The 27,097-nt window shown below is 51.5% G+C and overlaps 1 protein-coding gene and 1 long non-coding RNA gene across 7 annotated transcripts; one reads left to right on the top strand and one right to left on the bottom strand.

Annotated features, from left to right (window-relative positions):
• Window positions 1-185: 185 nt before the first annotated feature.
• Window positions 186-26,753, bottom strand: LOC122709324. 5 transcript variants are annotated; one of them, XR_006345476.1, is made up of 8 exons: window positions 26,616-26,753; window positions 25,385-25,454; window positions 24,723-24,858; window positions 21,866-22,030; window positions 17,530-17,587; window positions 1,537-1,710; window positions 1,073-1,118; window positions 200-239 (listed from the first exon to the last, which is right to left on the bottom strand). It is a non-coding gene; the product is annotated as an uncharacterized LOC122709324 (long non-coding RNA). The 5 variants fall into 5 exon arrangements; XR_006345473.1 differs by having other exon boundaries at window positions 186-1,206; XR_006345474.1 differs by having other exon boundaries at window positions 186-1,118.
• On the top strand, window positions 4,148-15,468 carry TBATA (thymus, brain and testes associated). Of its 2 annotated transcripts, none has more exons than XM_043926597.1 (8): window positions 4,148-4,703; window positions 6,896-7,051; window positions 7,863-7,942; window positions 9,317-9,487; window positions 11,412-11,493; window positions 12,287-12,431; window positions 14,164-14,216; window positions 15,246-15,468. In XM_043926597.1, exons 1-8 carry the CDS (start codon window positions 4,550-4,552, stop codon window positions 15,323-15,325), a joined length of 921 nt encoding a protein of 306 aa, XP_043782532.1. In that variant the 5' UTR covers window positions 4,148-4,549; the 3' UTR covers window positions 15,326-15,468. The 2 variants fall into 2 exon arrangements, with proteins under 2 accessions (XP_043782532.1, XP_043782531.1); XM_043926596.1 differs by having other exon boundaries at window positions 9,314-9,487.
• Window positions 26,754-27,097: the final 344 nt, after the last annotated feature.

The raw sequence follows: 27,097 nt of genomic DNA, 5'->3' as shown, positions 1-27,097 counted from the left end.
TCTGAGTTATTGATATTTCTCCCGGCAAACTTGATTCTACCTTGTGCTTCATCCAGTCCAGCATTTCTCATGATGTACTCTGCATATAAGTTAAATAAGCAAGGTGACAATATACAGCCTTGATGTACCCCTTTCCCAATTTAGGACCAGTCTGTTGTTTCATGTCCAGTTCTAACTGTTGCTTCTTGAACTTCACACAGATTTCTCAGGAGGCAGGTCAGGTGGCCTGGTATTCCCATCTCTTTAAGAATTTTCCAGTTTGTTGGGATCCACACAGTCAAAGGCTTTACATTAGGCAATCTCAAAAATCCCATGAGAATGAGCGCGAGGATTATCTCCCATTTCAGAGACATGAGAACTGAGGCTCAGAGACATCAGGTAAATTATCTGAGGCCACATAGCTAGGAAGTAGAGCTGGAATTGGAACCAAGTATTCTTGCCACTGTCCCATACCTCTGGCAGCACACCTAGGGCGGGTCAGAATCCCATCGAGACCCCTGCCACTGACAGCCCAGGGCCCTTCCACCCAGCTCTCCTGCCTGGAGTAGGGCCGCAGGAAGACTTTGGATCCAGTTGGCGGCCACCTCCTCTCCATCTAAGAGACAGCTCTCTGAGAATCAACCCCTAGAAATAGGGCGCAGGGGGACAGACTCCTCCACAGTGGCAGACAGCCCGGTCATTGCCGACAGAGCTGGCACCCAGCCCAACCAAATCTTTTTGCCAGTTTTTCTCTTTCTGCCTGCTGCACACTGGCTGCAACCAGCCCCTGATTCTCATTTTCTCCCTTGGGCCCCATTGAAAGTGCTGAATGGGAGAGAGAGAAGGAGCCTGGAGGGCAGGCAAGCAGGGGGTGCTCGGTGAGCCCTTCTGCCCCTCCAGGAAGGGTAAGAGGAGCTGGCTGGGGGTGAGGAGAGGGGTGCTGGGGAGTGGTTCTGGAGTTGTAGGGCAGGGGTAACCTAGCAACCACTGGCTGATGCAGTCACAAAGCGACAGGCTTACCCACAGAACTGACAAGGCTTCCCGCTGTCATGACCTTTGGCTCTTTCCTGCCCGGGCAGCAAGGGCTACTCACCCGCAAAGGATAGCGGCCACTTTCCTTGGTGAGTTCAGGGGTCAGCCTGGGGTGGGGCACAGAAGGGGAAAGAGAAGTTCTGTTTCTAAATTGGTATCAGCCTTCAGGGCCCTTGTGCCTGGCCAACTGGGGACCTGGGGGAGAGGGAAGGAAGGTCAGGGACAGATGCAATGGGGCCCGGCCTGGCCCACTCTGGCAAAGGCAGGCCTGGCCCACTAGAGGCCCTGTTGACCTCTTCCCAGCAGCTGTGTAATATAACCCACAGTAGCTTATAAAATCAATGTAATAGTTTGAATTTGATAATGACTAAATTAAGACAAAAAGTAGGATGAAACTATCAGTATGTGTCATATACAACAAGGACAAGAACTGCTTCAGTTTCATGTACACACATAAGTACATGCATACGTGTGTGTGTGTGTGTGTGTGTGACTTGGGTTACGATATAAAAATGAGTTTCTTACCATGGTCACAGTCAAAAGTATTTTTAAAAGTCTCTATTGTGTTGATTCCTTTTCCTGTAGGCAGATGGGTATGGGGCTTGTCAATGCCCTGTTCTCAGCCCTGCAGCATCGAAGTGCTCTAGAGCAAGGGTCCCCCCATCTCTGGGATCTAATCCCTGATGATGTGAGGTGGAGCTGATGTAATAAAAGAAATAAAGTGCGCAATAAATGTAATGTGCTTGACTCATCCTGAAACCATTCCCCCTGACTCCCCGATCTGTGGAAAAATTGTGTTCCACGAAACCAGTCACTGGTAACAAAAAGGTTGGGAACCACTGCTCCAGAGCCTAACCTCTTCATCAAGGATGTCCAAACTACCTTCAAAGGATGCCCTACCACCTGGTTTTGACTTTAGGGAAAGATTAGGAGATTGAGTCAGGATGCCTGGCTCCTTGATCTCAAAGTCTCTCCCCTTCCCCAATCTCAGGCAGTGCTGTCTGCTCCCCTCCACCCTAACCTGATGGAAGCCTGGCCCTGGGGGAATCTCTGCAGATTCTATGACCCAGAGGGTTAATTCTCAGAATGTACTGATTGCTCAACCCATCCTCGGCACCTGCAACCCCAGCACTCCACTTATAGATTCATAATCACCTTGAAGTGTCAATTTGGCTTTGACACTTATCTTTCATTCATGTCATCTAGCTTATTTAGTAATATGATGAATACTAATAAAAGCATCTCTCAAACCAAGAACTAGAATACCACCACCAAGACATCCTATGTGCTCTCCTCCCCCCGCTCTTTATCTGCCCTCAGAAATAGCCACTACATGAATTTTGCAGAGTTTCATTGCTTTTGTTTTATTACCTTTATGATAATTCTGCTTGCTTTTGAATTTTATTTTTAAACAGGATCTCAGGCCATATGGTCTTCTGCAATTTGCTTTCCCTGACTATTCATTACATTTGTAAGATTCATCTATGTTGTAGCATGTAGCTGTGGTTCATTCATTTTCACTGCAATACAGTGTTCAATTGTCTGAATGGACCATGGCATATTTATCCACTCTTCTGCATTGGACATGTAAACTGTCACCAGGTTTTTGCTAATTTGAACAATGTTGGTTTGAATATTCTTACACATCTGCAAGAGTTCCTCTGGGGTATATTTCTGGAACAGTAATTGTTGGGTTATGCTGGGATATGGCATGCAAATATTCAATTTTAGGGCTTCCCAGGTGACACTAGTGGTAAAGAACCTGTCTCCCAATGCAGGAGACATGAGATTCGGGTTCAGTCCCTGGGTTGGGCAGATCCCCTGGAAGAGGGCATGGCAACCCACTCCACTATTCTTACCTGGAGAATCCCACGGACAGAAGAGCCTGGTAGCCTATGGTCCATGGGTCTCAGAGTCAGACACGAATGAAGTGACTTAGCAAGCACACACATGCAATTGCTGGGTTATACTGGGACGTGGCATGCAAATGTTCAATTTTAAAAGATATTGCCAATTTTTCCCCTAAAGTGTCTGTTCCTGTTATGCATCTTCAACACTCGTATTAACAGCACCAGTCTTTACTCTGTTAGAGGCCCCCCAATGGCTACAGAAGTGAGGGCCCAATTGGCAGAGCATTCACTGCCAAGGTAAGGTCCCCAATGCCTTCCCTGCTGACGGAGGAGGTGGAGGGAGCTGGGGAGGGTAGAATACAAAAGAACTCAACAGACCGAGGGTCCAAGTGGAGGTCGCCTTCCCTCTGCTATCAGTCAGGCGCCCAGTGGGTTCTCAGGCATGAGTTAACACATCACAGGCAGGGCCCCTCCTGGGTCGGGAGAGGGTGTGGTGGCTCGGGGCAGGAGCATAAACATTTCAGGGGTTTCAGGGGGTGACTTCCACTGTTAGTTGGGGGCAGGGGAAATCAACTAACAGTGACATTCAGGGAAGGTTTACTTTATTTCTTTAAGTCCCAGATCCCCTAGAAGCAAATTGAGGATGGAACAGGAAACTCAGGGGCCTGGTCAGCGAAATCCTCAGAGGGCGCCAAGGCAAAATGCCTTGCTTAGCATATCCAGAGTCCATCTACACACCTCCAGAGGGCCTCCCTTCAGCCAGGGCCGCCAGAAGGGGAAGCAGACCGCGAGCAGGCAGGTGGTCCCAACCAGGTCCCTGGAGGAGAGCAGCCCACCCCTGGATCCTTGCTGGACCGACTCCACCTACTCCTCTGGGGAGAGGCACAGCATCCTCAGGAGAGGGAAGGGGTGCAGGTGGAGGACGGAGAACCTGGGACGCTTGTCTCCAGTGAAGCGAAGCGAAGCGAAGCAAGAGCTTGAAGCTTCTCCACAGCGACGCAGCCCAGATAGCCAGCCCAACAGTTCTGCAGCTCCCAGGGGGGCCCCCACAGGAAGAGGACTGGCTGGCCTAGTCTGACTTTGGCATCAGCTCCTGGATGCTGAGTCTAGGCCAAAACTGCCCGTGAGGGCAAGGGGGCGGGGGGGGGGTGGGTCGGGTGACAGCCTATAGCTGGCTTCTCCTGGGCCGCCAACTGTTCGGCTTGGGGAGAGGCCCATGCTAGGGTCAGCCCCCTGGCCCTGGAGGTGTACATAATGTACCTTTGCTCCAATGCAGGTATCTGGATGAGGAGGTGGGTCTATGGCTTCTCCTTCTGGCTTCGGAAATGGTCTCTGAGAGAAAACTGGGGTGCTGGGAGATTCCATCTGAGTTCTCTCAGATGGATCCTGGCTCTCTACTCAGGCGTCATAGGAAGACAGAAAGTTCCTCAGGGCCGGACGGCATGGCTGCGAAAGGACCCTGGGGGAGGCCTGGCCCTAGCACCATGGGGGTGGTGGTGGAATCTGTTAAGCAGTTTTCAGAGTATCTCAGGAATGGACTCCCATAAGCTCAGGTGGGAACCGCTGCCTTGGGCTCCATTTGCTTTTCCCTGGTCCTCTCCTTTAGCCCAAAGGCTGAGCCGAAACTGGAAAAGAAGTCGGAGTGCCAGCCAAGGAGCCACGGGGACAGCGGGCCACAGAAAGAACTGATGATCCCAGGGATTGTGGATTTCGAGCTGATCCGAGAGGCAGTGAGGACGTCCAAGCCCCAAACCCCCAGTGCCTACCGCTTCGGTCGCCTCAGCCACCACTCCTTCTTCTCCAGGCACCACCCCCAGCCCCAGCACGTGACCCACATCCAAGGTAGGGCTAGGGTAGGCCAGGGCCTGACGGTGGGGGTTGGGGGGCCGCTAGAAAGGGAGGATCCAGCCACTCTTGGCCAAGCCAAGACCTACCTGGGGCAGGGTGGGGATTCCAAGGGCAGACTGCAGAGCCCTGCAGGATTTACATCACTGCCGATTCCCCCACCTTACAAATCAGAGAAAGGGATGAATATTCTGCTCCAGAGCTGTGCTCTCTTCTCTGACTCAGGCCATTTCATCCACTCAGCTATTTGTTCATCAAAGATCTAATGAGTGTGAACTATGAGTCGGGCACGTTTTAGGTCTTGGCATTATGACCAAGCAAGACAGACAGTCCCTGGTCTCACAGAACTGACCTTTAGTGGGGAAGAATAGGAAACAGATAAGGTGTCAGAGATCGGAAGTGCCAAGACCATATACAGAGCCAAGGCCTGACCAACAGCATGATACTCTAGCAAAGACTAAAGGAAGACAGGGCATGACCCATGTGGATCTCAGGGGGAAGATGTCCCAGGCAGACTGAAGAGCTGGGACAATGGCCCCCAGGCAAGAGCCACCTGTTGGAGAATAGTGAGGACATGGGTGTGGCTGGAGCAGAAGAAGAAGAAGGAGGAGAAGTGAGACGCATTAGAGGCATCGGGGCCCACATTGGGTGGGCCTTGGAGCTCACCGTGGTCATCCTTAAGCCATCTCACTGAGTCAGACAGCAACCATCAGAGGGTTGAGAGCAAAGAAGTAAGAGAAGGGCTCTGCTGGCTTCTGAATGGACAGTGGCTTAGACCAGAGAGATAGCAGTGGAGGAGTTAGTGGCCCTGCTCTAGAGAGATACAGAAGGAGAGGCCAACAGACTTGGCTGATGGAATAAAAATGGAGTATGAGACGGAGAGAAGAGTCAAGCTGACTCCCAGGTGTTTGGTCTGAGAAACTGGAAAATTGGGTTTGCGCTGACTAAGATAGAGGAGCCTATAGACAGGGCCAGTGGAGGATGGGAAGGTTCGGGGTTTGGTCTGAGATGCTGGGAAATGCAGCATGTGAGATACCTCTTAGAAGTCCAAGGGGAGACAGGGTGGGGAAGCCTGAGGGGAGGTGCCAAGTAGGCAGTCGCGTCAGTTTCAGGCAGAGATGCAAATGTGAGAGCTACTCAAATGGGAGTGGTGTTTGAAGAGGTGTGCTGGATGGGGGTCATCACAGGACCCTGGAGAGGCCAGGGAGGAGAACCTGGCATGAATCTGGGGACCCCAAGGTTAAGGGGTTGCGGAGATGAAGAGGAAGCAGCAGAACAGTGACTGGTGCGCTAGGAGGACCTGGGAGAGAGAGGGGTCCTGGCACCAAAAGAAAGTGTTCTGGGAGGAGAGAGTGAGACATTGCGGTTAAGTCCTAACCGTGCTGCTCCCCAAAGCTTAACCATCTAACGATGCCATTGCATACATGCTAAGTCACTTCAGTCACTTTGCGACCCCATGGACTGTAGCCGACCAGGCGCTTCTGTCCAAGGGACTCTCCAGGCAATACTGGAGTGCCATGCCCTCCTCCAGGGGATCTTCCTGGCCCCAGGGATTAAACCCACGTCCCTTTCGTCTCCTGCATCGGCAGGTGGATTCTTTACTACTAGTGCCTCCCAGGAAGCCAATGATGCTGTAGTCCCACACAGACCTTAGCCTGGAGGTTCCTCACATGTAAACTGTCTCTCACCACCCCCAGGCTGCCATGCACTCAGACCTGCAAGGCTGATCGATGACATTAAGTTTTATCCAGAGGGTCTTGGCCCCTGTGGTTTGAGCCCAGGCCCTTCTCGCCACAGACTGTGGCTTACTACCCTGCTCCCACTTCTCTTCTTGAAGCTCCTGCCTCTGTGTGCTCCACATAGTCTGTGCGCGCACACCTGCACTTCGTTACCCTGTCACAGAAAACCAGCGGGACCCCCAGATGAGGGTCCCAGGTAGCCCGGGTTCTCATCTCCTCTCCGGCAGTCTCACTATGTGACCCTGAGCCCATCCTTTCGCTGCCATGCTGTGTCCCCAGGGGTAAGGTCAGGGCGGTTGAGAGGCCCTCCCAGCCCTAGCCACCTCTGGGGTTGTGTTTACTGGAAGAAGTAGGGCTGAGTGCTTCCCTGCCCACCAGCCTCCTCCCATTTTCTTGGAGTTCTTGGGGTCCAACCAGGTCCCCTTTCCCACTGCCTCCAACCCTTAACAGATCTCACGGGGAAGCCTGTCTGTGTCGTCAGGGACGAGCTCTCTTTGGCCACCTCCCCTCAAGCCACACTCTTACCTGGCTACCTGATCAGGATGCCCACCATCTCAGTGCCTGTTGGAGACCCGCAGTCCAATCGGGACCCCCGACTTTATTCTGGTGGGTACTGGGGCCCTCTACCTTGGGGCTATACCTGTCCCCAAGGCTGCCTGGCTTGGGCAGGTGCCTGAGAAGGAAAAGGCCATGGCTCTTGGGTGGGGGTCCTCGGTACTCAGGAATGCACCCCTGCTTGGATCTGAAGTGTCTGAGGAGTCAGAACAAGCAGAGGACAAACAGATCTGGGCAACAGACATGTGACTTCCAGCTCTAGCCAGGAACAGTATTGGAAATATTGAATTTTGTAACCTGTGTGCTCAGGCACCGGCCAGTCAGGAGAGTTAGCCAGAGAGTGCTGGGGCAGCATTTCAGAGGCCTCCACTTGGGCCAAGCCTCTCTCTTTCCCCGAAGAGCAGGGAGGATCCTGGAGAAGGGGCGGAGGGGCCCAGAAGGCTTCCTGCAGTGCCCTTTACCAACCTGGCCAGGAGCCGCTCAGTGTTGTAGCAACTGGCACAGCCTATCGACCGAATCTCTGCCCTGGCTTCATTTTCCTAAAAGAGGCAAAACTAGTCTAAATCACAAACATCTTGGTACACATAGCCAAACATTCTCCAGAATTTCCCAGTTAACACACAGGCTGGGACACAAATGTCAGCAGCAAGCACACCCACCCATCCACCAATAGTATGATTCCAGCTCCTTCCCACAAGGGCACCACCTGCCCTGTGAAAATGCCCTTCCCTAAGATGCTGGGTGGGAGGGCAGGGAGGAGAGGAGGCTCTTCCACCTATCCCCCTTCCACACTCAGCACAACGGGAGGGTGCACGGGGAGACCCCGGGGATCAGTTGGCCAGATCTTGCCCCCTCCTCCCAGAGGCCTGGAAGAAGGAGTTGAAGGACCTGGCTTCCCGGGTGGCCATCTTCACCAAGGAGAGTGAGCTGAAGAGCAAGGAGGTGGGTGCAGAACAAAGGAGCTGTCCAAGGAAGAAATGAAATGGGCCCACTCCTTTGTAACTAAATCGCTCCCACGTGGTTCCAACCACACCAGCACAGAGCAAACCTTCTCAGGAGGGCGGGAGGCACTGCTGTTGGCAGAGGGGAGGGGTCCCTGAATACAACCCAAGGGACAAGGTCACAGTGAGGGTTCAGAGGACACAATGTCCCTGGTGGAGAAATCCAGGAAGGGTTCATAGTTTAGAAGAGGACAGGGGGAGGCGTTCCTGGTGGAGGCATCTGGCACAGATGTTCATTCGCAAGCTAGAAAATCCAGGACATCGTCTTAGAAAACAGAGGGTTTAAAAGTACAGGAGATAAGTGGGCAGCAGTGAGAGAGTTGTCGGAGGGGGGCCGACTTTGGATGTGGGCAAGATCAGCTTGCTTCTCTTTTCTGAACTTAGTTTCGTGTTTTACCTGACAAAGGGGTGGAGAATCACTGAAGGATTTCAGAGAGGTTGGAAGTAGCCTGAGTGCTATTTGCTGATAAACTAGTAAAGACAAGTAGGAGGCAGCATGAAGGTAGTTGGAACTGGTCCTAGGACAGGCCTGGCCCCTGTTGGCTGAGACTGGTCCTACCCTTGTCTTGGACAGCAGAGTTCTCGTTCTCGTTCCACAGCTAACTCGCTGTAACACTCAGGGTAACTCAGCTAAGCTCTCTGGGCCTCAGTTTTCTTATCTTTAAAATGGGTGGTCCAGTGGTTAAAAATTCACCTGCCAGTGCAGGGGACACGGGTTCGATCCCTGGTCCAGGAATATCACAGTTAAAGAGTTCGCAAGCCACAACTAAAAGATTCCCCATGCTGGAACTGAGACCGAGCACAGCCAAATAAATAAATATTAAAAATAAATAAAATGGGGAGAAGGATACTACCAGTCTTAACTGGAGTTCCAGGGGCAGGAGGTCCCAGGCCTCGTGCCCACCTGGCTCAGGAAGGTTTTCCAGGGCAAAGGAAGGATGCTAAGCTGTGGGGGACAAGTTTGGGGGCAGCTGAGCTAAGAATTAAGGAAGGTAGTGGGGGTCTTGGTACAGGATATTATTTTCAAATCTCTGATGGGCTGAGGGGAGGGACCTGAAGGAGGGCCTACCCAGGCAGGACCGAGGACCATGGGGGTGGGGGCAGCCGACCTTCAGTAATATTCCAGGAAGAAGAGCAACGGCTATAAAGGAAGGGCTGCCCCCACTGGTGAGTGGGGGTCTAAGACAGGTTGAGGCCGGCCTGGTTGACATCCTGGGTCCCTGGCCGCCTCCTCTTCCTTTCACCTTTTCCCCCTCTGCTTTTTCTTCTTTCTCCCTCTCTGCCTGGAGTCTCTGGCCACATTTTTCCCTAGCAGAAGGAGGAGCCTCAGCGGGAACAGGGGGCAAAGTACTCAGCAGAGACTGGCAGGCTCATCCCTGCTTCTACCCGGGCCACGGCCCGCCGCCACTCCCACCAGGGCCGAAACCAGCCTGCAAGCAGAGATGGAGGAGACCAGACCTTCCTCCTACAGGATCAGGAGCTGCTGGTGAGGTTCTGGGAAGGCTGGGGGCTGTGGACCCTATGGAGGCCCTCATCTGAGGGCAGAGAACTTGGTGGAACCTGCACCCAGGCTCATGGGGATCCAACTAGGACTCTTGCAAAGTGCTTTCAAGTACTGCTTCCCCCAGGGAGAAGGTCTTGTCCCTGAGACCCTAAGACTCAAAAACCCCAGCTCTGGGAGTCAGGAGCCTGGATTCCAATCCCCAGCTGCCTCTAGATTTCTGTGTGAGCCTTTCCATCTTTAAGTCCTTTCCGTTCTAGGGACCTTAGTTCTATCATTTAGTCAAACTGGAAGAACAGATGCATTACCACAAGGTCTGGCCCCGCGGTGGTACTTGATGAGTTAAGGAAGGGAGCCACAGCGGTGGAATGAGAAGCATGGAGGTGAAGGCCCTGCCCGGTGCCTCCTCACCACACCCAGTGGGTTGCCCCCGCAGCCTGCAAGGTTGGTCCCAGGCAGGTCCCCACACTCTGGAGGGGTCTGGTCTGTGCTGCAGCGAAGCATAAAGACCCCTCCTCTGTGTTCGAGTTTCCCGTTAGGGCCTGCGAGGCATGCAGGACTCATGCCACCGGGCAAGGCAGTGCGAGTCTCTGCCCAGAGGTGCACGTGTTCTCCAGGAGGGGCCAGACTGCGGCGGCATCTTGACACCTGCCCCGTGACCAGCGCTTTACAGCACGCGGCCCCCTTGGAGCCTTACGACAGCTCGGGGAACAGACAGAGCAGACAGGGCAGGGATTCCCACCCCACGGATGAGGAGGCTGAGGCCCTGCCGGGTGATGGCCCGTGGCCCAGGTCCCTAGAGGAGGAGCGGCCTAGCAGGGGCTCAAACACAGTGCTTTCTCCACCATAGGGCGGCCTCACCTTGCCTGGAAGTAGGTTCTCGGGTCCTGTGGGGAGGGGGCACAGGGCAGGTAAGTTGGATGCGGAGAACGGAGGAGAGCCCCAGGCCAATGGCGGGTGGGGGTCGCCTCAGCCGGTGGGTTCCCCGGGGGAGAGGGTGGGCAGCCTAGCAGGCGGAGGCCTGGGGCGAGGCCTGGCCCAGTTTCCACTCTGCCACAGATGTGGCAGACCTGGGGAGACTGGCTGCCAAACACTGAGGGGACCCCACTTTCCTAGGACTCCAGGAGCTCCACCACCCACTGCAGGCCCCGGCTCTATGTGGCCGCCGCCACCGCCAGCAGCAGCCCAGCCTAGGGAGCCCCCGTAGCCCTCCTCAGACAGGCCTGGATCTCCTGCCGCGGACCCTTTACTGGAGGACGCAGTGGGGGAAGGGCCCTGAAGTAGCAAAGATGTGGGGGGTTGAGTGGGCTGAGGAGGCCCCTGGGAGCGAAGACAGCCCAGCCCTGGGCGGGAAGGGACTGCCGACTAAGTGGTGCACAGAACCAGCTGGCTACAGCCCTGAAGCCGTCCACAGGGACCAGCCCACCTCTTTGCTAACATCTCCAGACTCTGAGCTCGGGTGCTTCAGGGAGGGGAGGCCCGTGAGGTCCCTGAAATTCCCACACCAAGGACCCAGGCAATCGGGACTCGGTGCGTCTCTGAGGAGCTGACGGCCAGCTCTGACCTCGCCTTCCCAGTGAGGGACCTTGGGGTACAACCACACAGGGCTCAGGGATGGGGGGTCCGAGAAACTGACTCAGAGGCTTCATTCTGCCGCAGCATCTCTGCCAGGTGTCCTCTTCAGATCCCTTGTCTGTCCAGGAAGGGGGTGAAGAACCTTCCTCCAGGGCTGTTGGCAGAGAAAGCTTTCTACAAAGTGTAAAGTCCACGCAGAGGGTAGGCAGGGACCATCGTGGGGGCCAGTCTAGCCAAGGATGTGGGGAGAGAACACTTTATGGGGAGGGGCTGTGCTGCCGGCTAGAACATGCTGTTCAGCCACGCTGACCCAGACCTGTCCTCCTGCCCACAGATCCTGGAACTGCTTTCGCAAATTCTGCAGACAGACTCCTTGAATTCTATCCAGTTCTGGCTACTCTACGCGCCCGCCAAGGGTGAGGACACCGTCCTGGGCCCAGGTCCTCATCTGAGTGGAGGCTGCTGACGGCCGTGTCCTCTGGTTCTGCAGGACTCAGATGTCATTTGTCTCCTGTCCCATGGCCTTACACGGGGGCTGCTCCTCCTTTTTGGAGCCACTAATTAACCTTTTCTAGCTAGACAACATCACTGCCCTCTCCTCCGCATTCCTCCACAGGGTTTCCGCGACACTGCTCCTTAGAGCGAACCCTCCTCCATTCTGACCATAGGATTCACCCCCTGGGAGGGAGACAGACAGACCTTAATCCACCACTGTGGGAAACGCACATGCACAGAGATGCAAATGCACACACGTATGTGTACACATGAATGGACATACACATTCATGCAAATACACACATATAGGAGCACACACATGTGTACATGTGAACAGACGTACACATACACACTGGGATGGTGAGTGGAGAGTGTATCTAAGTAGAGGAGTGAGGAACAAGAGCCAGAGAGCTGATTGGACCAGAGGGGAGGAGGAAGGGGAGGAAGGCGGGTACCCAGCAGGCTTCCCAGAGGGCCAGGGGGTGTGATGGCAGGTAAACCAAGAATAAGGTACACGTGAGCAGGTGTGTAAAGGTGTGGAAGGCTGAGGCATGCTGCACACATAGGGGGCAGAGAGATGCATGGCCCTCCCCATGGACTCCTGTGGGGCAGAAGAGCTGGAGGCCCTGCTCCTGCCCACCCCATCCAGCAGCAGGCCGGGGGCCGAGGTCTTGCCCCTGAGCATCCTCCCCCCAACCTTGGCTGTGCTTACAGAGAAAGACATGGCACTAGGGCTCCTGCAGACCGCGGTGGCTCAGCTCCTTCCCCAACCCCCAGTGTCCATCCCAGAAGAAAAACTCCTGAACCAGCTCCTGGAAGTTCAAGACTCACTTCAAGAGAGGCCTCAGCTACCCTACAGGTGGGTGTCATACCCCTCACCTGCCCCTCTGTTCCCGGAACTGCTCCCTCATATTCAGCCACCTGTCTTCCCAGGTGTGGCCCGAGGAGGCCCGGGGAAGGAGGCCAGAGCCTGGGCTGCCTGTGCCTGCACTAGAGGAAGAGGCCCCGCTCTCCCTGGGACCCCTGGTGCCACCTGATGGCTCAGAGGCTTTCTCTGGCAGTCCAGACTCCAGAGGCCTGCTGTGGAGGATATGGGGAGAGGGGGCAGTGACCTGTGTCACTTGTAGCAAAACAGAGCTGGATAAGCCACACACATCAAGCTCTCCAGGAGCTCCTGGGCCTTGGGAAGACACAAGCAGAGAAGAAAGGGTAACATAAGACAGGCAGAAGTAACTTTGTGCTGGTACTAAGTCCTCCAGATGGCTGAAAAAAGGATTAATGACAAACTGGGCAAGGGGAAGATGAGGGGAGGCTACACACAGCAGGGCAGCAGGGCCTGAGTGTCAGCCATGGGACCAGCGATCCTGAGTGTCCACTGTGTGTACCTGACCTGGCTGGGTGTTTAACATATTTCTAGCCCATGCAGCCACCCATGGAGGCAGTATGGCTTCCCATTTTACAGATGAAAAGACTGAGGCTCAGGACAGTTGAATGACAGCCCAAAGTCACCCGGGTGGGCAGCAGAAAAGCTGGGACTCATATTCAGCCATGGGCTTCTCAAGTGGCGCTAGTGGTAAAGAACGCACCTGCCAATGCAGGAGACATAAGAAACAAGGGTTCGATCCCTATGTTGGGAAGATCCCCTGGAGAAGGAAATGGCAACCCACTCCAGTAGTCTTGCCTGGAGAATTCCATGGACAGAGGAGCATGGCAGGCCATAGTCCATGGGGTCACAAAAAGTCAGACAAGACTGACGCGACTTAGCATGCATGCAGACTCAGGCTTATCCAACTTCCCAGCCCAGCAGCACTCAGAGTCACCGAGGAGCTGGTTGGAGAGGCAGATGCCCAGAGATTGCCACATAGTAGAGTCGGGGTGAACATGGAGATGTGTATCTTGAACAAGCAAATGCAAGAGTAGGGCAAGTCAGGAGTAAGAAGGGCTGGGAAAGCCAGGAATTCGAAGCGATAGGGAATGTGAAATTTGGGAGTGGCTGGAGACTGGGCAGACTGGGAAGAAAGGGGTGGGATGCAGTGCTGGCTTGAATGTGTTGAGGGTATAGGTGCTTGCTCTGGCCCCAAACTTGGTTTTCTTGTTTACCTTGAGACCAGTGGTAAGGCAACTTCACGGTGATCTTGGGCAAGCCACCTCCCATCTGTGAGCCTCAGTTTCACTCTTTCAAAAACCCCCTCTCCTAAAGTCATAGAGAAGAAACACTACATCGGGTGCATCAAAAGGCTTGCTGAAGTGCAGAGCCTATACAGGAAAGGAGCGTCATCCATGCTTGTCAGTAATTCACTAGGGCTCGCTAGGGTTCCCACCTACAGGAAAGCAGCAGGCCAAGGGAGGGCCAGTGCAGTGGCCTTTCTCGCATCTCCCTAGAGAAGGGCCTGGGTTCCTTGTGGCCACAGTGAGCGACGGTGCCACAGGTGTTGGGGGTCCTGCTCAGGGTGGGGCCGTCCCTGGGCAGATGCCTGCTGGCTCTTCTGCCTTTCCCAGGGCCACCCTCCCCACCTCCCCGCCTGCCCTGTCACTCAGCTGGCTATCTGGCTCCAGCCTGACCTTCCTAGCTCTCCTTGTGTTGGTTTTAGCCAATCGCCGAAGAAGATGAAGACACCACCTCTATCAAAAATCGAACAACCAGGTAAGAGTCCCCACAGCAGGGCACTGGGGGGCTCACTGAAGCCCACCATGGCTAGATCCCTTGGGGGATTCAAGGACCCCTCTAGAGATGGGCCCCTGCCCAAAGAAGCTGCTCATTTTATCCATCCATCCATCCATCCACTCAGCGGATCCTTAGTACCCAGGTGCTAGCCTCTGGGGATCACTGGGGGAGAATTCAGAGATGGGTTCCACTGCCTTGGAGCTTAAATCCTAGGGAGAGACGTGCAGACCACAAAGACACCTGAGGGAGACAGTGCCATATGGGAAATAACAGGGCAATAGGAGAGTCAGAAGGACTGTGAGTGGGGGGTGGCGGGGGCATGGAGAAGATCCCTTGAGCCAAGAGGCAGAAAGGATCCAACCCTCTGTGGGTCCAGGGAAAGCCTGCAACAAGGCTTCCATTGCCAGGTGTGAGGGTGAAAGAGCAGGCAGGCAGGCCAGGGTGGCTGGACCCTAGTGGGCTGGGAACAGTGGTAAGAAGTGAGACAGGTGGGCAGGGCCAGCCCCCAGGGAAGGTCAGGTGTGTGGTCTCACGCAGGGGGCATGGGGTCCACTGGAGGGTTATCGGGGCATGCCCCTCAGGCAGCCGTGTGGAGAATGGACTGTGGAGGTCCAGCAGGGATGAGGGGGACAAGGGAGGAAAAGGGTGCCTTAGGCCAGGGCAGGAGGGTGAAGGGAGGAAGCTTGCAGGGAGAGAAGACAGGCATTCTTGACGTACACTGCTCTCCGCCCCGGACTGTAAGGGGTCCTGTGTGCCAGGGCGGTGTCTGACACAGAGTAGGTACTGTGCAGACATCTGTGACCTGGATGTAGTAGTGACACCCAGACGTAGAAGAGGGTGGAGGTGAGGCTGGGGGAAGGCAGTCAGTCCCTCCCAGGTGACCAGGGAGCTCGAGCAGAAGCCTGACCTGGGCACTGGGGCCTAAAGAGGGGAGCAGGGGTCTCCCCAGCTCTCCTGGGCAGCTCCCTCACACTCTCCTGCCTGCTGTGTCCCCCATCCCCATCCCAGAGAACATTGGAAAAGCTCAAGTTCTTCGCGTGCACTCCAGCCAGAACCCAGAAGAGAAGGCAGCAAAGGCAGAGAGCTGAGGAGTTTGCGCCTCCCTCAAGAAAAGCCCCTGAGGTCGAAGACTCCGTCCCTAAGTCCTCAACAGCAGTACTGGTTTTCCTATCACATGGAGCCCATTAAACTACTGTCTTCCCCTTAAGAGGACAGTTCCACTCTCCCATCAGCAGGTCTGTGCCTATGTAGTTTGCTCCGGGAAGGGGGATGAGCTGAACCAAACCATCCCAACTCCCTTGGAGAGAGCCTCCCTGTGTGGGGCTTCCCTGCTTCTGTTTGCTTCCAGAGAATCAAAGGTCAAGGGGTGGACAGGGCTGTGCTCACCCCTGGGCCAGGACTCTCAGGGCTCTGGGCAGATTAGCACAGAGGTGGGGAACTCACAGGCCACTTTAGAAGACTCATCCATAGCAACGACTGAATTCCTACCAGACATTGGGGAAGGACTAAAGTACTAGCTACTGATGAACACTCTGTATCATTGTACATACTTTATATGTGGTACTGTATCTGATGCTCACCCAAAACCCTAGGAGGTAGAGAATCACTCTCATTTTCTAGATGAATAACCTGAGTGACTGTCAGAAAGGTGAATCAGCTTGCCCAAGGCCACATAATAGAGTGAGAACCCAGGATCCAAACACAACACATCTGCTTCTAGAATCGTGCTTCTATCTGCTGGACTCTGCTGCCTGTGAACAGTAACCCGCACCAAAAGTTGGGCTTACATTCAGGACAAGCATAGAGTTAGCACCATGGTGGTTGACAAAATCGAAAAGGAAAGGGATATTACATAAATATGACCCAGATGCAGCTGGGGTATCTCTATCCTTTAAGATATAGAGAAGATGGCCCTGACTCTCTGGGAAACCAATGTCTTCCTTGAGATTTCTGCAGACTTCTTGGTTGTGGCTGGGGGGATGGGCATTGAGTATTTACAATGTCATGGTCACTACGGCTCTGAGCTCCTGCTTCTGCTGACTTGGTTCCGTCCACAGGTTGTGGCTCCATTCTACACTTCCAGCACAGCTGCCATTCTCCGGATGTCAATTCAGGGAACCCCTTTCACACAAAACTTTTGCTCAGCAGGCTTCAATCAAGAACAGGGACTGGGTGGGGATTTGCTGTGAATCCAGCAAAAAGCTTCATGGTCAGCATAAAACTGTCCTGTTTTTAAAAGGTCCTTGGCTACTAGGGATGTTTCCCTGGTGGCAGCATCATCTATAACAACTATGCCCTGGGACCTCCCTGGCAGTCCAGTGGTTAGAACTCCATGTTTCCACTGCAGAGGGCACAGGTTCGATCCCTTGTCGGGGAACTAAGATCCCATATGCCAAGTGGCACAGCCAAAAACAAAACATACAGACAAAACCAAAAACTATGCCATCTCGCTGACTTCCTCCTGCTCTGTCCTCAACCCTGCCACCAGTTTGCCCCCAGAAAGCCCACAAAAATTTTCCAATTTTTTTTCATATAAAATATACATAACATAAAATGAACCATTTAAACCATTTTGAAGTGTACAATTCAGTGTTTTTAATTATATTCACACCACATGCAACTATCACTATCAGCCATCACCAGAACTCTTTACATCTTGCAAAGCTGAAATTCTGAAACCCATTAATAACTCCCCACTTCCCCCTTTTTCCCAAGACCTGGCACTCTCCTTTCTGTCTCTGAGTCTGACTACTCTAGATACACTGTATTAGTATTAGTAGAATCATACATCTGCCCCTGCAGAGTATCATAATTTTCTTATTCTCTGGAGGGTAGCTCCCCTTTTAAGTTTCTTAGGGGACTTCCCAGGTGGTCCAGTGGCTAAGATTCCTCACTCCCAATGTGGGGGTCCTGGGTCCAATCCCTGGTCAGGGAACTAGATCCCGCATGCTGCAACTAAGAGTTCACATGCCACAAGGAAGATCAAAGACCCCTCATGCCACAACTAAGACCTGGTGCAGCCAAATTAAAATATATATATAATTGAAAATACATATGTAATTTTTAAATACACAACTATATAATGGAGACACTTGCTATTTTAAAATATCTCAAGGTATAGCCTCTAAAGAAAAAATTAAGTTTCTTAGCCCATCCTTCGAATCAGTTTATTTTGCTTTCTCCATCTTGTGTTTGCTTTCGCAACTCCCTGCAGAATGCTTGTGTTACTGCCTGGCTTTGCACCCACTGTTACTGTATTTAAAGAGAAGACGTTCTGGGTCTGGCTTCTTACCTGTGTATTTTGAGGGTAGACTGTGAACAGATGAGATCTTTCTCAGCAGCTCTGCAATCTGTTAGGAGAAAGATAAGGGAACCGAACTGAACCAAGTGCACATAGAAACACTGTGGAAATAAACACATGACATGCAAATGGGAAACTGCTCTGTTGCAAAAACACAGATGGCTAACCTCTGGTTGCCTGGAATGATCTGATCTCATTCAGGGCTCACAGCGACCCGTAGGTAGATTTCACAGTTAGAAAAATCCAAGGCTCAGAGCAACGGTAACATCAAAATTCACACAGTCAATAAGTAGTGGATTCAAACCCAGAGCTGTGGACTCCTCAATCAGTGCCCCTTACTTCCTGCCAGCTGCCACCTCCCAGGCTTACCCCAAGGCCCACTCGTCTCCAAAGAGAGAAGTGGACCCATCCCTCACTTCTAGTCACTTCACCCCCTCTTCCTCCTGGTCCCTCTTCCTCCATCTCTGGAATATGGAGCTCAGCAGGGTTTGCTGACTTCCTGGCCCTCTTTAAAGTCCTCCAACAGGCTTACCTACTTTCTCCATGTTTTAAGGGAGTTACTGCTGACTGCCCAAGGGGCAGCTAGTTGGGGGAATTGGAAGGTTCCAGACATCTCACAAAGCACAGTCGTCACTGGCCTTCCTGGAAATGCAAGTGGCATCAGGCCTGCCTGCACTGTCACTTCCACAGAGCGCCCTCTTGGCCTCAGGTCCTGGGCAGGGTGGAGGCCAGGCTGGTCACTGGGCTGTGGTGTGTAAGCGCGACTTGTCTTTGCAGAGCTTCTGTGCTCTGCTTAGCAGTGCTCTCTGTCTGAGCCCCTGTTTGGCCATCAAGGGGACTTTTGCTGGGTGTCAGGAACCCATGGCCACTTCTGAGTCACTTCTAAATTTTCTTTGGCTCACGCCCTGGAATTTCTCCTCTCCCTACCCTCTGCTGCTCTGACTGAAGCAAGAAGACAGATTTCCCCTTCCAATCTTCTCTGCTATTAGGTCCTCCTTGGGATCCAGTCTCCTTACCCACTGTGGAAGCCCCTGTTGGGGTGCCCAGATGTCCCCTGCCCTCCTTCCAGGTGGGCCTGAAACTTAGCTCCATCCAACTGGAGTATCACATCCCTGGGCATAGGGACTGGCTCAAGGATTGAATAAACATATGACCCAAACTGGAATAAACACTGTCTGTTCTTGGGATTTTTTGGTTGAGTGGGAAGGAATGTCAGCTTTTTTTTTTTTTTTTTAATTTTTTTATTAGTTGGAGGCTAATTACTTCACAACATTTCAGTGGGTTTTGTCATACATTGATATGAATCAGCCATAGATTTACACGTATTCCCCATCCCGATCCCCCCTCCCACCTCCCTCTCCACCCGATTCCTCTGGGTCTTCCCAGTGCACCAGGCCGGAGCACTTGTCTCATGCATCCCACCTGGGCTGGTGATCTGTTTCACCATAGATAGTATACATGCTGTTCTTTTGAAACAACCCACCCTCACCTTCTCCCACAGAGTTCAAAAGTCTGTTCTGTATTTCTGTGTCTCTTTTTCTGTTTTGCATATAGGGTTATCGTTACCATCTTTCTAAATTCCATATATATGTGTTAGTATGCTGTAATGTTCTTTATCTTTCTGGCTTACTTCACTCTGTATAAGGGGCTCCAGTTTCATCCATCTCATTAGGACTGGTTCAAATGAATTCTTTTTGACGGCTGAGTAATATTCCATGGTGTATATGTACCACAGCTTTCTTATCCATTCGTCTGCTGATGGGCATCTAGGTTGCTTCCATGTCCTGGCTATTATAAACAGTGCTGCGATGAACATTGGGGTGCACGTGTCTCTTTCAGATCTGGTTTCCTCAGTGTGTATGCCCAGAAGTGGTATTGCTGGGTCATATGGCAGTTCTATTTCCAGTTTTTTAAGGAATCTCCACACTGTTTTCCATAGTGGCTGTACTAGTTTGCATTCCCACCAACAGTGTAAGAGGGTTCCCTTTTCTCCACAGCCTCTCCAGCATTTATTGCTTGTAGACTTTTGGATAGCAGCCATCCTGACTGGTGTGTAATGGTACCTCATTGTGGTTTTGATTTGCATTTCTCTAATAATGAGTGATGTTGAGCACCTTTTCATGTGTTTGTTAGCCATCTGTATGTCTTCTTTGGAGAAATGTCTGTTTAGTTCTCTGGCCCATTTTTTGATTGGGTCATTTATTTTTCTGGAATTGAGCTTCAGGAGTTGCTTGTATATTTTTGAGATTAATCCTTTGTCTGTTTCTTCATTTGCTATTATTTTCTCCCAATCTGACGGCTGTCTTTTCACCTTACTTATAGTTTCCTTTGTAGTGCAAAAGCTTTTAAGTTTCATTAGATCCCATTTGTTTAGTTTTGCTTTTATTTCCAATATTCTGGGAGGTGGGTCATAGAGGATCTTGCTGTGATTTATGTCGGAGAGTGTTTTGCCTATGTTCTCCTCTAGGAGTTTTATAGTTTCTGGTCTTACATTTAGATCTGTAATCCATTTTGAGTTTATTTTTGTGTATGGTGTTAGAAAGTGTTCTAGTTTCATTCTTTTGCAAGTGGTTGACCAGTTTTCCCAGCACCACTTGTTAAAGAGGTTGTCTTTTTTCCATTGTATATCCTTGCCTCCTTTGTCAAAGATAAGGTGTCCATAGGTTCGTGGATTTATCTCTGGGCTTTCTATTCTGTTCCATTGGTCTATATTTCTGTCTTTGTGCCAGTACCACACTGTCTTGATGACTGTGGCTTTGTAGTAGAGTCTGAAGTCAGGCAGGTTGATTCCTCCAGTTCCATTCTTCTTTTTCAAGATTACTTTGGCTATTCGAGGTTTTTTGTATTTCCATACAAATTGTGAAATTCTTTGGTCTAGTTCTGTGAAAAATACCGTTGGTAGCTTGATAGGGATTGCATTGAATCTATAGATTGCTTTGGGTAGACTAGCCATTTTGACAATATTGATTCTTCCAATCCATGAACACGGTATGTTTCTCCATCTGTTTGTGTCCTCTTTGATTTCTTTCATCAGTGTTTTATAGTTTTCTATGTATAGGTCTTTTGTTTCTTTAGGTAGATATACTCCTAAGTATTTTATTCTTTTTGTTGCAATGGTGAATGGTATTGTTTCCTTAATTTCTCTTTCTGTTTTTTCATTGTTAGTATATAGGAATGCAAGGGATTTCTGTGTGTTAATTTTATATCCTGCAACTTTACTATATTCATTGATTAGCTCTAGTAATTTTCTGGTAGAGTCTTTAGGGTTTTCTATGTAGAGGATCATGTCATCTGCAAACAGTGAGAGTTTCACTTCTTCTTTTCCTATCTGGATTCCTTTTACTTCTTTTTCTGCTCTGATTGCTGTGGCCAAAACTTCCAACACTATGTTGAACAGTAGTGGTGAGAGTGGGCACCCTTGTCTTGTTCCTGATTTCAGGGGAAATGCTTTCAATTTTTCACCATTGAGGGTGATGCTTGCTGTGGGTTTGTCATATATAGCTTTTATTATGTTGAGGTATGTTCCTTCTATTCCTGCTTTTTGGAGAGTTTTAATCATAAATGAGTGTTGAATTTTGTCAAAGGCTTTCTCTGCATCTATTGAGATAATCATATGGTTTTTATCTTTCAATTTGTTAATGTGGTGTAATTACATTGATTGATTTGCGGATATTGAAGAATCCTTGGGAATGTCAGCTTTTGAGATGACACCATCATTGGTCGTCATTTTTCCAAGAGGCAAAGCCATGGATTCAGTCACACTTGATGATTCTGATCCCCCCCATTCTTCCCCATTACTTGAGAATAAAATTACTTCTTAATAGAATTGATTGTTACGTACTTTTAATATAAACTTACTGTTTTAACCATTTTTAAGATACAGTTCAGTAATATCACTCATGCTCAGTGACTCAGTGTCCGACTCTTTGCAACCCTATAGACTGCAGCCCATCGGGCTTCTCTGTCCATGGGATTTTCCAGGCAAGAGTACTGAAGCGAGCTCCCATTTCCTTCTCCAGGGATCAAACTTGCAATTCCTGCATCTCCTGCATTGGCAGGTTTCTTTACCACTGAGCTATCTGGGAAGTGACATTAAAGACATGCATATTGTTGGGTCACCATCATCACCAACCATCCACAGAACCCTTTTCATCTTGCAAAACTGAAACTCTATACCCATTAAACCATAAGTCCCCATTCCCTCCTCTCCAAGCCCCTGGCAACCTCCCTTCTAGTTTTGGTCTCTATGTATTTGACTGTTCTAAGTACCTCCTATAAGTAGAATCATGCAGTATTTGTCATCTTGTGACTAGCTTACTTCACTTACCATAGTGTCCTCAAGATTCATCCATGTTGTAGCAAGTCCCAGAATATCCTTCCTTTTTCAGGTTGAATAATATTTCATTGTATGTAATACTCCATTGTGTTTATCGATCCATCCACCGATGAACATTCGGGTCCTTTTGCCTTTTGGCTGTTGTGGATAATGCTGCTAAGAACATGAGTGCACAGTGGGTACAGCATCCCTGGGAGGTGTGTCGGCTTCAGCAGCACAGCCACGACTCAGGTTCCAGGTATGACCTACTGCAGGCTCTTATTCACTAAGACCATCACAATCACTCACTGATTCATTCATAAATACATTCATTCAAAACACACTCTTTAGTTTCTCCCCTATACCAAGCACTTCCTGTGACCATCCGTTCTCAAGGGCTTCTCTGCTCTCCCCCACTGACCAGGTGGATACACTGTATGCAGACAAAGCTGGCAGCTTCCAGACTCTGGATCTGGCCAGCCTCCATCAGATGCAGCTCGAGTCTGAGACAGCACGGGGGCAAGGGTCAGGAGTGGTCAGCAACACCACAAGGCCTCCTGCCTGCCTGCTGCCCAGGAGATGCTCTGCCGCCCTTGGCAGAGATGGGAGCCACAGAAGAAGGTAACCTCACACAAGACTGCCCTATCACAAGAGTCCTCAGATATAAATGGAGGAGCTGGGCTAAGTGATTTTGAAGTCCTCTGAGAGCTCCTGTTCTCAAAAGTTCCAGGCTCTCCTGAGCTAAAAGTTCTAGGCTGCTTCACCTCTCTGGGAAGGTTGGTGTCTTTTTCCTAAGATTCTACAAGTGCCAGACTTTCATATTTTGGCAACTGATTTAAAAATCTTCTTATGCTTCAATACTTTTGCATATCAGGGGGGAAAAGGACTGCCCCAAACAAAAGGACATCATTAGCCTCCACTCAAGTTACAAGAGTGTACTGCCTCTGGTGATAAGAGGCAGAGTGCTATTTTCACATGTTATTTTTCATTTTAAAAATAACCCACGCTCATTGCAAATATTTGGAAAACAGAGAAAACTGGGAAAAGTGAAAATAGAGTCAAAACACTAAAGAAAACTACTAGTATATTTTTAATGTATTTTTTCATTCTCCAAGTCATAATGGTAAATAAAAGAGCATCGTGCATTAAAACGCGCTTTAAAATCTTACACTCCGGTGATTTCCAGAATCCCAATACCAAGTATTTCTGGGATCCTATGATTCAAACACCCTAAGATTTCACAATTTTAAGATTTCTTGGCTTCAGGGAGACCAGAGTCCTCTTTTCATGCCCTTGTGAGCTTCCACTTGGGCAGAAGGGGTAGAGAAAGGGTCATCCCATCCTCACAGCTCCCAAGGACTTGGTCAGGTTGTCTAAGCATCTCATTCATGCCCACACCACCCCTCTGAGGGCCCCCCGCCTCCTCTGCACCCTTCCCCGCAACTCACTGAGGGTGGGCTCTGGTGCTTCCTCTCATAAAGTGCTTGGGGGAGCTGGCTGCTCTGGCGCCTCAGCCACCATGGCCTTGGCAGAGCCTGACCCGTGAAGCGCTGGCCCAGGAGGACCACACTCTTTCCTTCACTCACCCATGGGGGCTAGAGACACCTCCAGGTGGGTGCTGCCCACCAGAACCAAAGGTCTAGATTAGGCTGGCGGGGCAGGGGCTCTGGGCAGACCGAGAGGACTCACCCAGGAGCTCAGGCTTTGGGCTTTCCCGAGGTAGGGTCAGAGGACTGGCGGTGGAGGAGGGTCTGTGCAGGCTGCGACCCACCTCCCCATGAAAGAATGTCATCCTCTGCTAACAGCTAGGGTGGCAGCGCTGGGGCTGGGGGCTGGGGGTGCCTGATGGGTGCCTTCTCTCTGCCGTTCTCCATCCAGGCAACACCCAGAGCTTGCTTGTCTCTTTATCTGGGGCCAGCTCAGTCAGGCTCCTCCAGGCAGAGCGTGCAGGAAGCCCTGGCAGCGACTGGGCAGCTCTCCCCTACCGCCACCACCGGCCAGGCACGACAGGCCCGGCCGCCTTCCCACCCCTGGTGTTGTCTCGCCTGTCCCTGCCACCCCAGCCTCTTCCTCACTCTGGGTTAGGAGCCACCCAGCTCTGCCATAGCCCACTGGGTGACCCCGAGAATGTACATACTTCCTCCCGGGGCCCATCACCCCATCTGCAAAGTTGAAGGTCCAGACAATTTTCAGGCTCCCTCCAAGTACACAAATGCTTAACCTGGCTCCACGGGACAGGAGTGGGGTCTGCTTGCAGGGAGGCCCTACTCCAACTATCCCAGCACAAATACTTGCCTCGTCAACAAAGCTGCTAAAGCAGAGGTGACTTCTCTACTGCCACCCAGATGTCAGTGTGTGGTTCCCGCTCCTTGAGCTCCTCACTGCCTAGAATCTCTGCGCAGTTTGGTGCACTCCTCAGAATTCCTGTGACTTCCTGGAGTGTGGGGGGGTGGGGGGACCGCTTGCCCAGCACCTCATTCTCTGCCCTGCCCCCCTCCTACTTTCCAGGGCTATGCTCACTATTTTATCTCCAACTGTGCATCGTTTCATTTTTCTCAATTTTTACCAAAATAAACACAAATCCTGACTCCTGCAAAGTCCTTAATGTGGGGGGGGGGGTGGACATTCCCCAAGGACTGAGGGGACAATGCCAAAAAATAAACTATTAGACCCATTAAGCAAACTGTATCCCCCAAAGTCCCCATCCAGCCATTCCTCACTGTCCCCACTGCCATCTCGGTCTTGTGGTTCCCCCACCCCTTCTCTACAGCTGTTTTTTCTCCCCATTAAGGGTGCTCACCATGGTTACAAAGGGCCCCTTCTCCAGCCTCACTTTCCCCAGTGCCCCCAGCAGCACAGACCTACTTACTCTGTGATATAAATTCTGCTGCTCCCTTAGAAGGCAAAAGCGGTTGCAGTCATTTGCTCTCAGTGACGTTGCTCTCTTCTTCTGGTCAGTGGTGATCACTTCATCAAAGCCTCTCAAGATTCCTTAGTGAGCTCCCCTAGTTACATTTAGAACAGCATGATGTTTTCATACATTTGAATTCCAAAGAGTTTTTTCTTTCCTGCAGCACCATGCTGAGATAAAGCACAATCCTGCAATTCGGGGCCTCGGGGAAGAATGAGATTTATTAACCTGCAACCTGATGGAAGCTTCATGCCAGCCTGGCAGTGCCCAGCATGGGTGGGAAGGTCGAGGGGCCACAGGAGGAATACTCTACCCCAGGACAGTGAGTTGAGACCAGTGCACCCTGAAGCCCCAGCCCTCCCAAACTTGGGTGCGAGGCTGCCTCCAGCACCCCTCTTCTCCCTGCCCCAGCTCCAGCATGCCCCCTCCCCACACCAGCAGAGGCTGCCATGTGGCGGCTCTATTCAGGAGCCTGCAGAATTGAGGGACCACCTCTCCTCACTGTTTACCCAGCAGATGCCCCTCACCTGTCTCTGCCTGACCCAGGGTACTTGGCCACGTCCCTTCACTCACTGGCCTCCTGGGGGTAGAGTACAGATGCTCCGGGACAGAATCCCCACCTGGGCTCCATTTCAGCTCCGGATGGCATCCTTGGGCAGGTCTCTTGACTGAGTGCATCTGTGTCCACGTCTGTAAAGCAGAGGCAAACAAAGAACCAGGTTACCTAGAGAAAGCACCTCACAAACTGGCCCTCTGCCAGTGTCAGACCCGAGCACAGTAGCAGCGAAGGACATCATCCCAGCTCCCGGTTCAGGTCTCCTGCCCAGTATTGAGTCCCCTGGGACTCTGGGACCCTCTATTCCCCTGCCCATGGCTTCTAGGTGATAAATCCTTGAACTGTCCCAGTTCCCATTGTCTAAAGATTTCTGGGGCTCCTGGAGACATAGAGACTTGGGGGGCTTGCTGCCTCTGACCCCAGCTCTGCCCCTCATATCAACCCAGATGCAGAATTTGGCTCCTGCACAAATCACCAGGAGGGATCCAGTCATAATAAGCATTGGGGATTTCTGGAGATTTTGCAGTTTTGTGGGTCCTAGGGAAGAGCTCTGCTGTTAGTCCCTGGCATTCTACCACTAGGCGCCCCCCCCATCTCTCTTCTCCCATTGCCAGAAGCCCCCAGATAATACCCTCGCTCACAGACCATCATTCCCAACCTTCGGCAGTGTTCATACTAGGCGACCCTTGCCTTGAATCAGCATCCTCCCAATGGATGTTACCAAGGGCTCTCCCTGAAAGGCACCTCCCTCCACCTAACTGCCCAGAAATAGACGAACCACTCCCCCCAGTTCCCTCTGCCCAGGAGAGGACCCCAACCAGCATCCCTGTGCGGCTGAAAGCCTCTCTCACCCGTGCCCTCCTTCTGCCTTCTCAGTCTGCACAGTGTGACCCGGCCCGCGCACACCCCCACCCCTTCTCAGGCTGCCTCTGCTCAGTCACGTAGGAAGTTCCCTGATGTCAGCAGCCCGCAGCAGGACAGCCTGCTGGAGACAGATGTTCCTGTGCCCCCGGCCATCCACAGCCCCCGTGAAAGTGCTGCATGGGACCCTCACCACCACTCTCCCCTCAGGAGGCTGGGGGAGCGGGGAGTGAGGCTGGAAACGGCAGCTAACACTCACGTAGCACTTACCATGTGCATACACTGTCCTAAGGGCTTTGCATGGACCGCAACTATGTATGCAATGCAGGCAAAAATAAGCCATTTAATCCTCACTCTAACCCTGTGAAATATGTATTATTATCCCCATTTTATAGATGAAGAAACTGAGGCTCAGAAAGGTTAAATAAACTCACCAAACGTTACACAATGAGTGACGGAGTCAAAGCTAGAACCCAGGGACTTTTCTGGTGGTCCAGTGGTTAAGATTCATGCTTCCAATGCAGGAGGTGCGGGTTTCATCCTTGGTCCGGAAGCTAAGATCCCACATGACTCACAGCCAAAAAATCAAAACATAAACAACAAAACAATATTGTAACAAATTCAATAAAGACTTTAAAAACGGCCCACATTAAAAAAAATTTTTTTAAGAGGTAATCACAGTGATGCTTCTGTTTAAAAAAAAAAAAAGAACTAGAACCTAGTACTGGTAATCTGGTCTCTGCTCTTTTCCACAGGAGACTCCTGAGGCCACACCCCCATCACCTCCCCAGGCCTATGCTCCTCCTCCTGCACAGACAGCACTTAGACTTTTGATGGGACAAAGGGTGGGAAATCACCAGCCCAAGAGACTTGAGATCTGTCAGGAACATACTGTGTGACTGAAAGCAAAACTTGA

Source organism: Cervus elaphus, chromosome 15, assembly GCF_910594005.1.
Source record: "Cervus elaphus chromosome 15, mCerEla1.1, whole genome shotgun sequence".
NCBI lineage: Eukaryota > Metazoa > Chordata > Mammalia > Artiodactyla > Cervidae > Cervus > Cervus elaphus.
The sequence above is the reverse complement of the archived record's forward strand: the minus strand, read 5'-3'. Positions and strand labels throughout refer to the sequence as shown.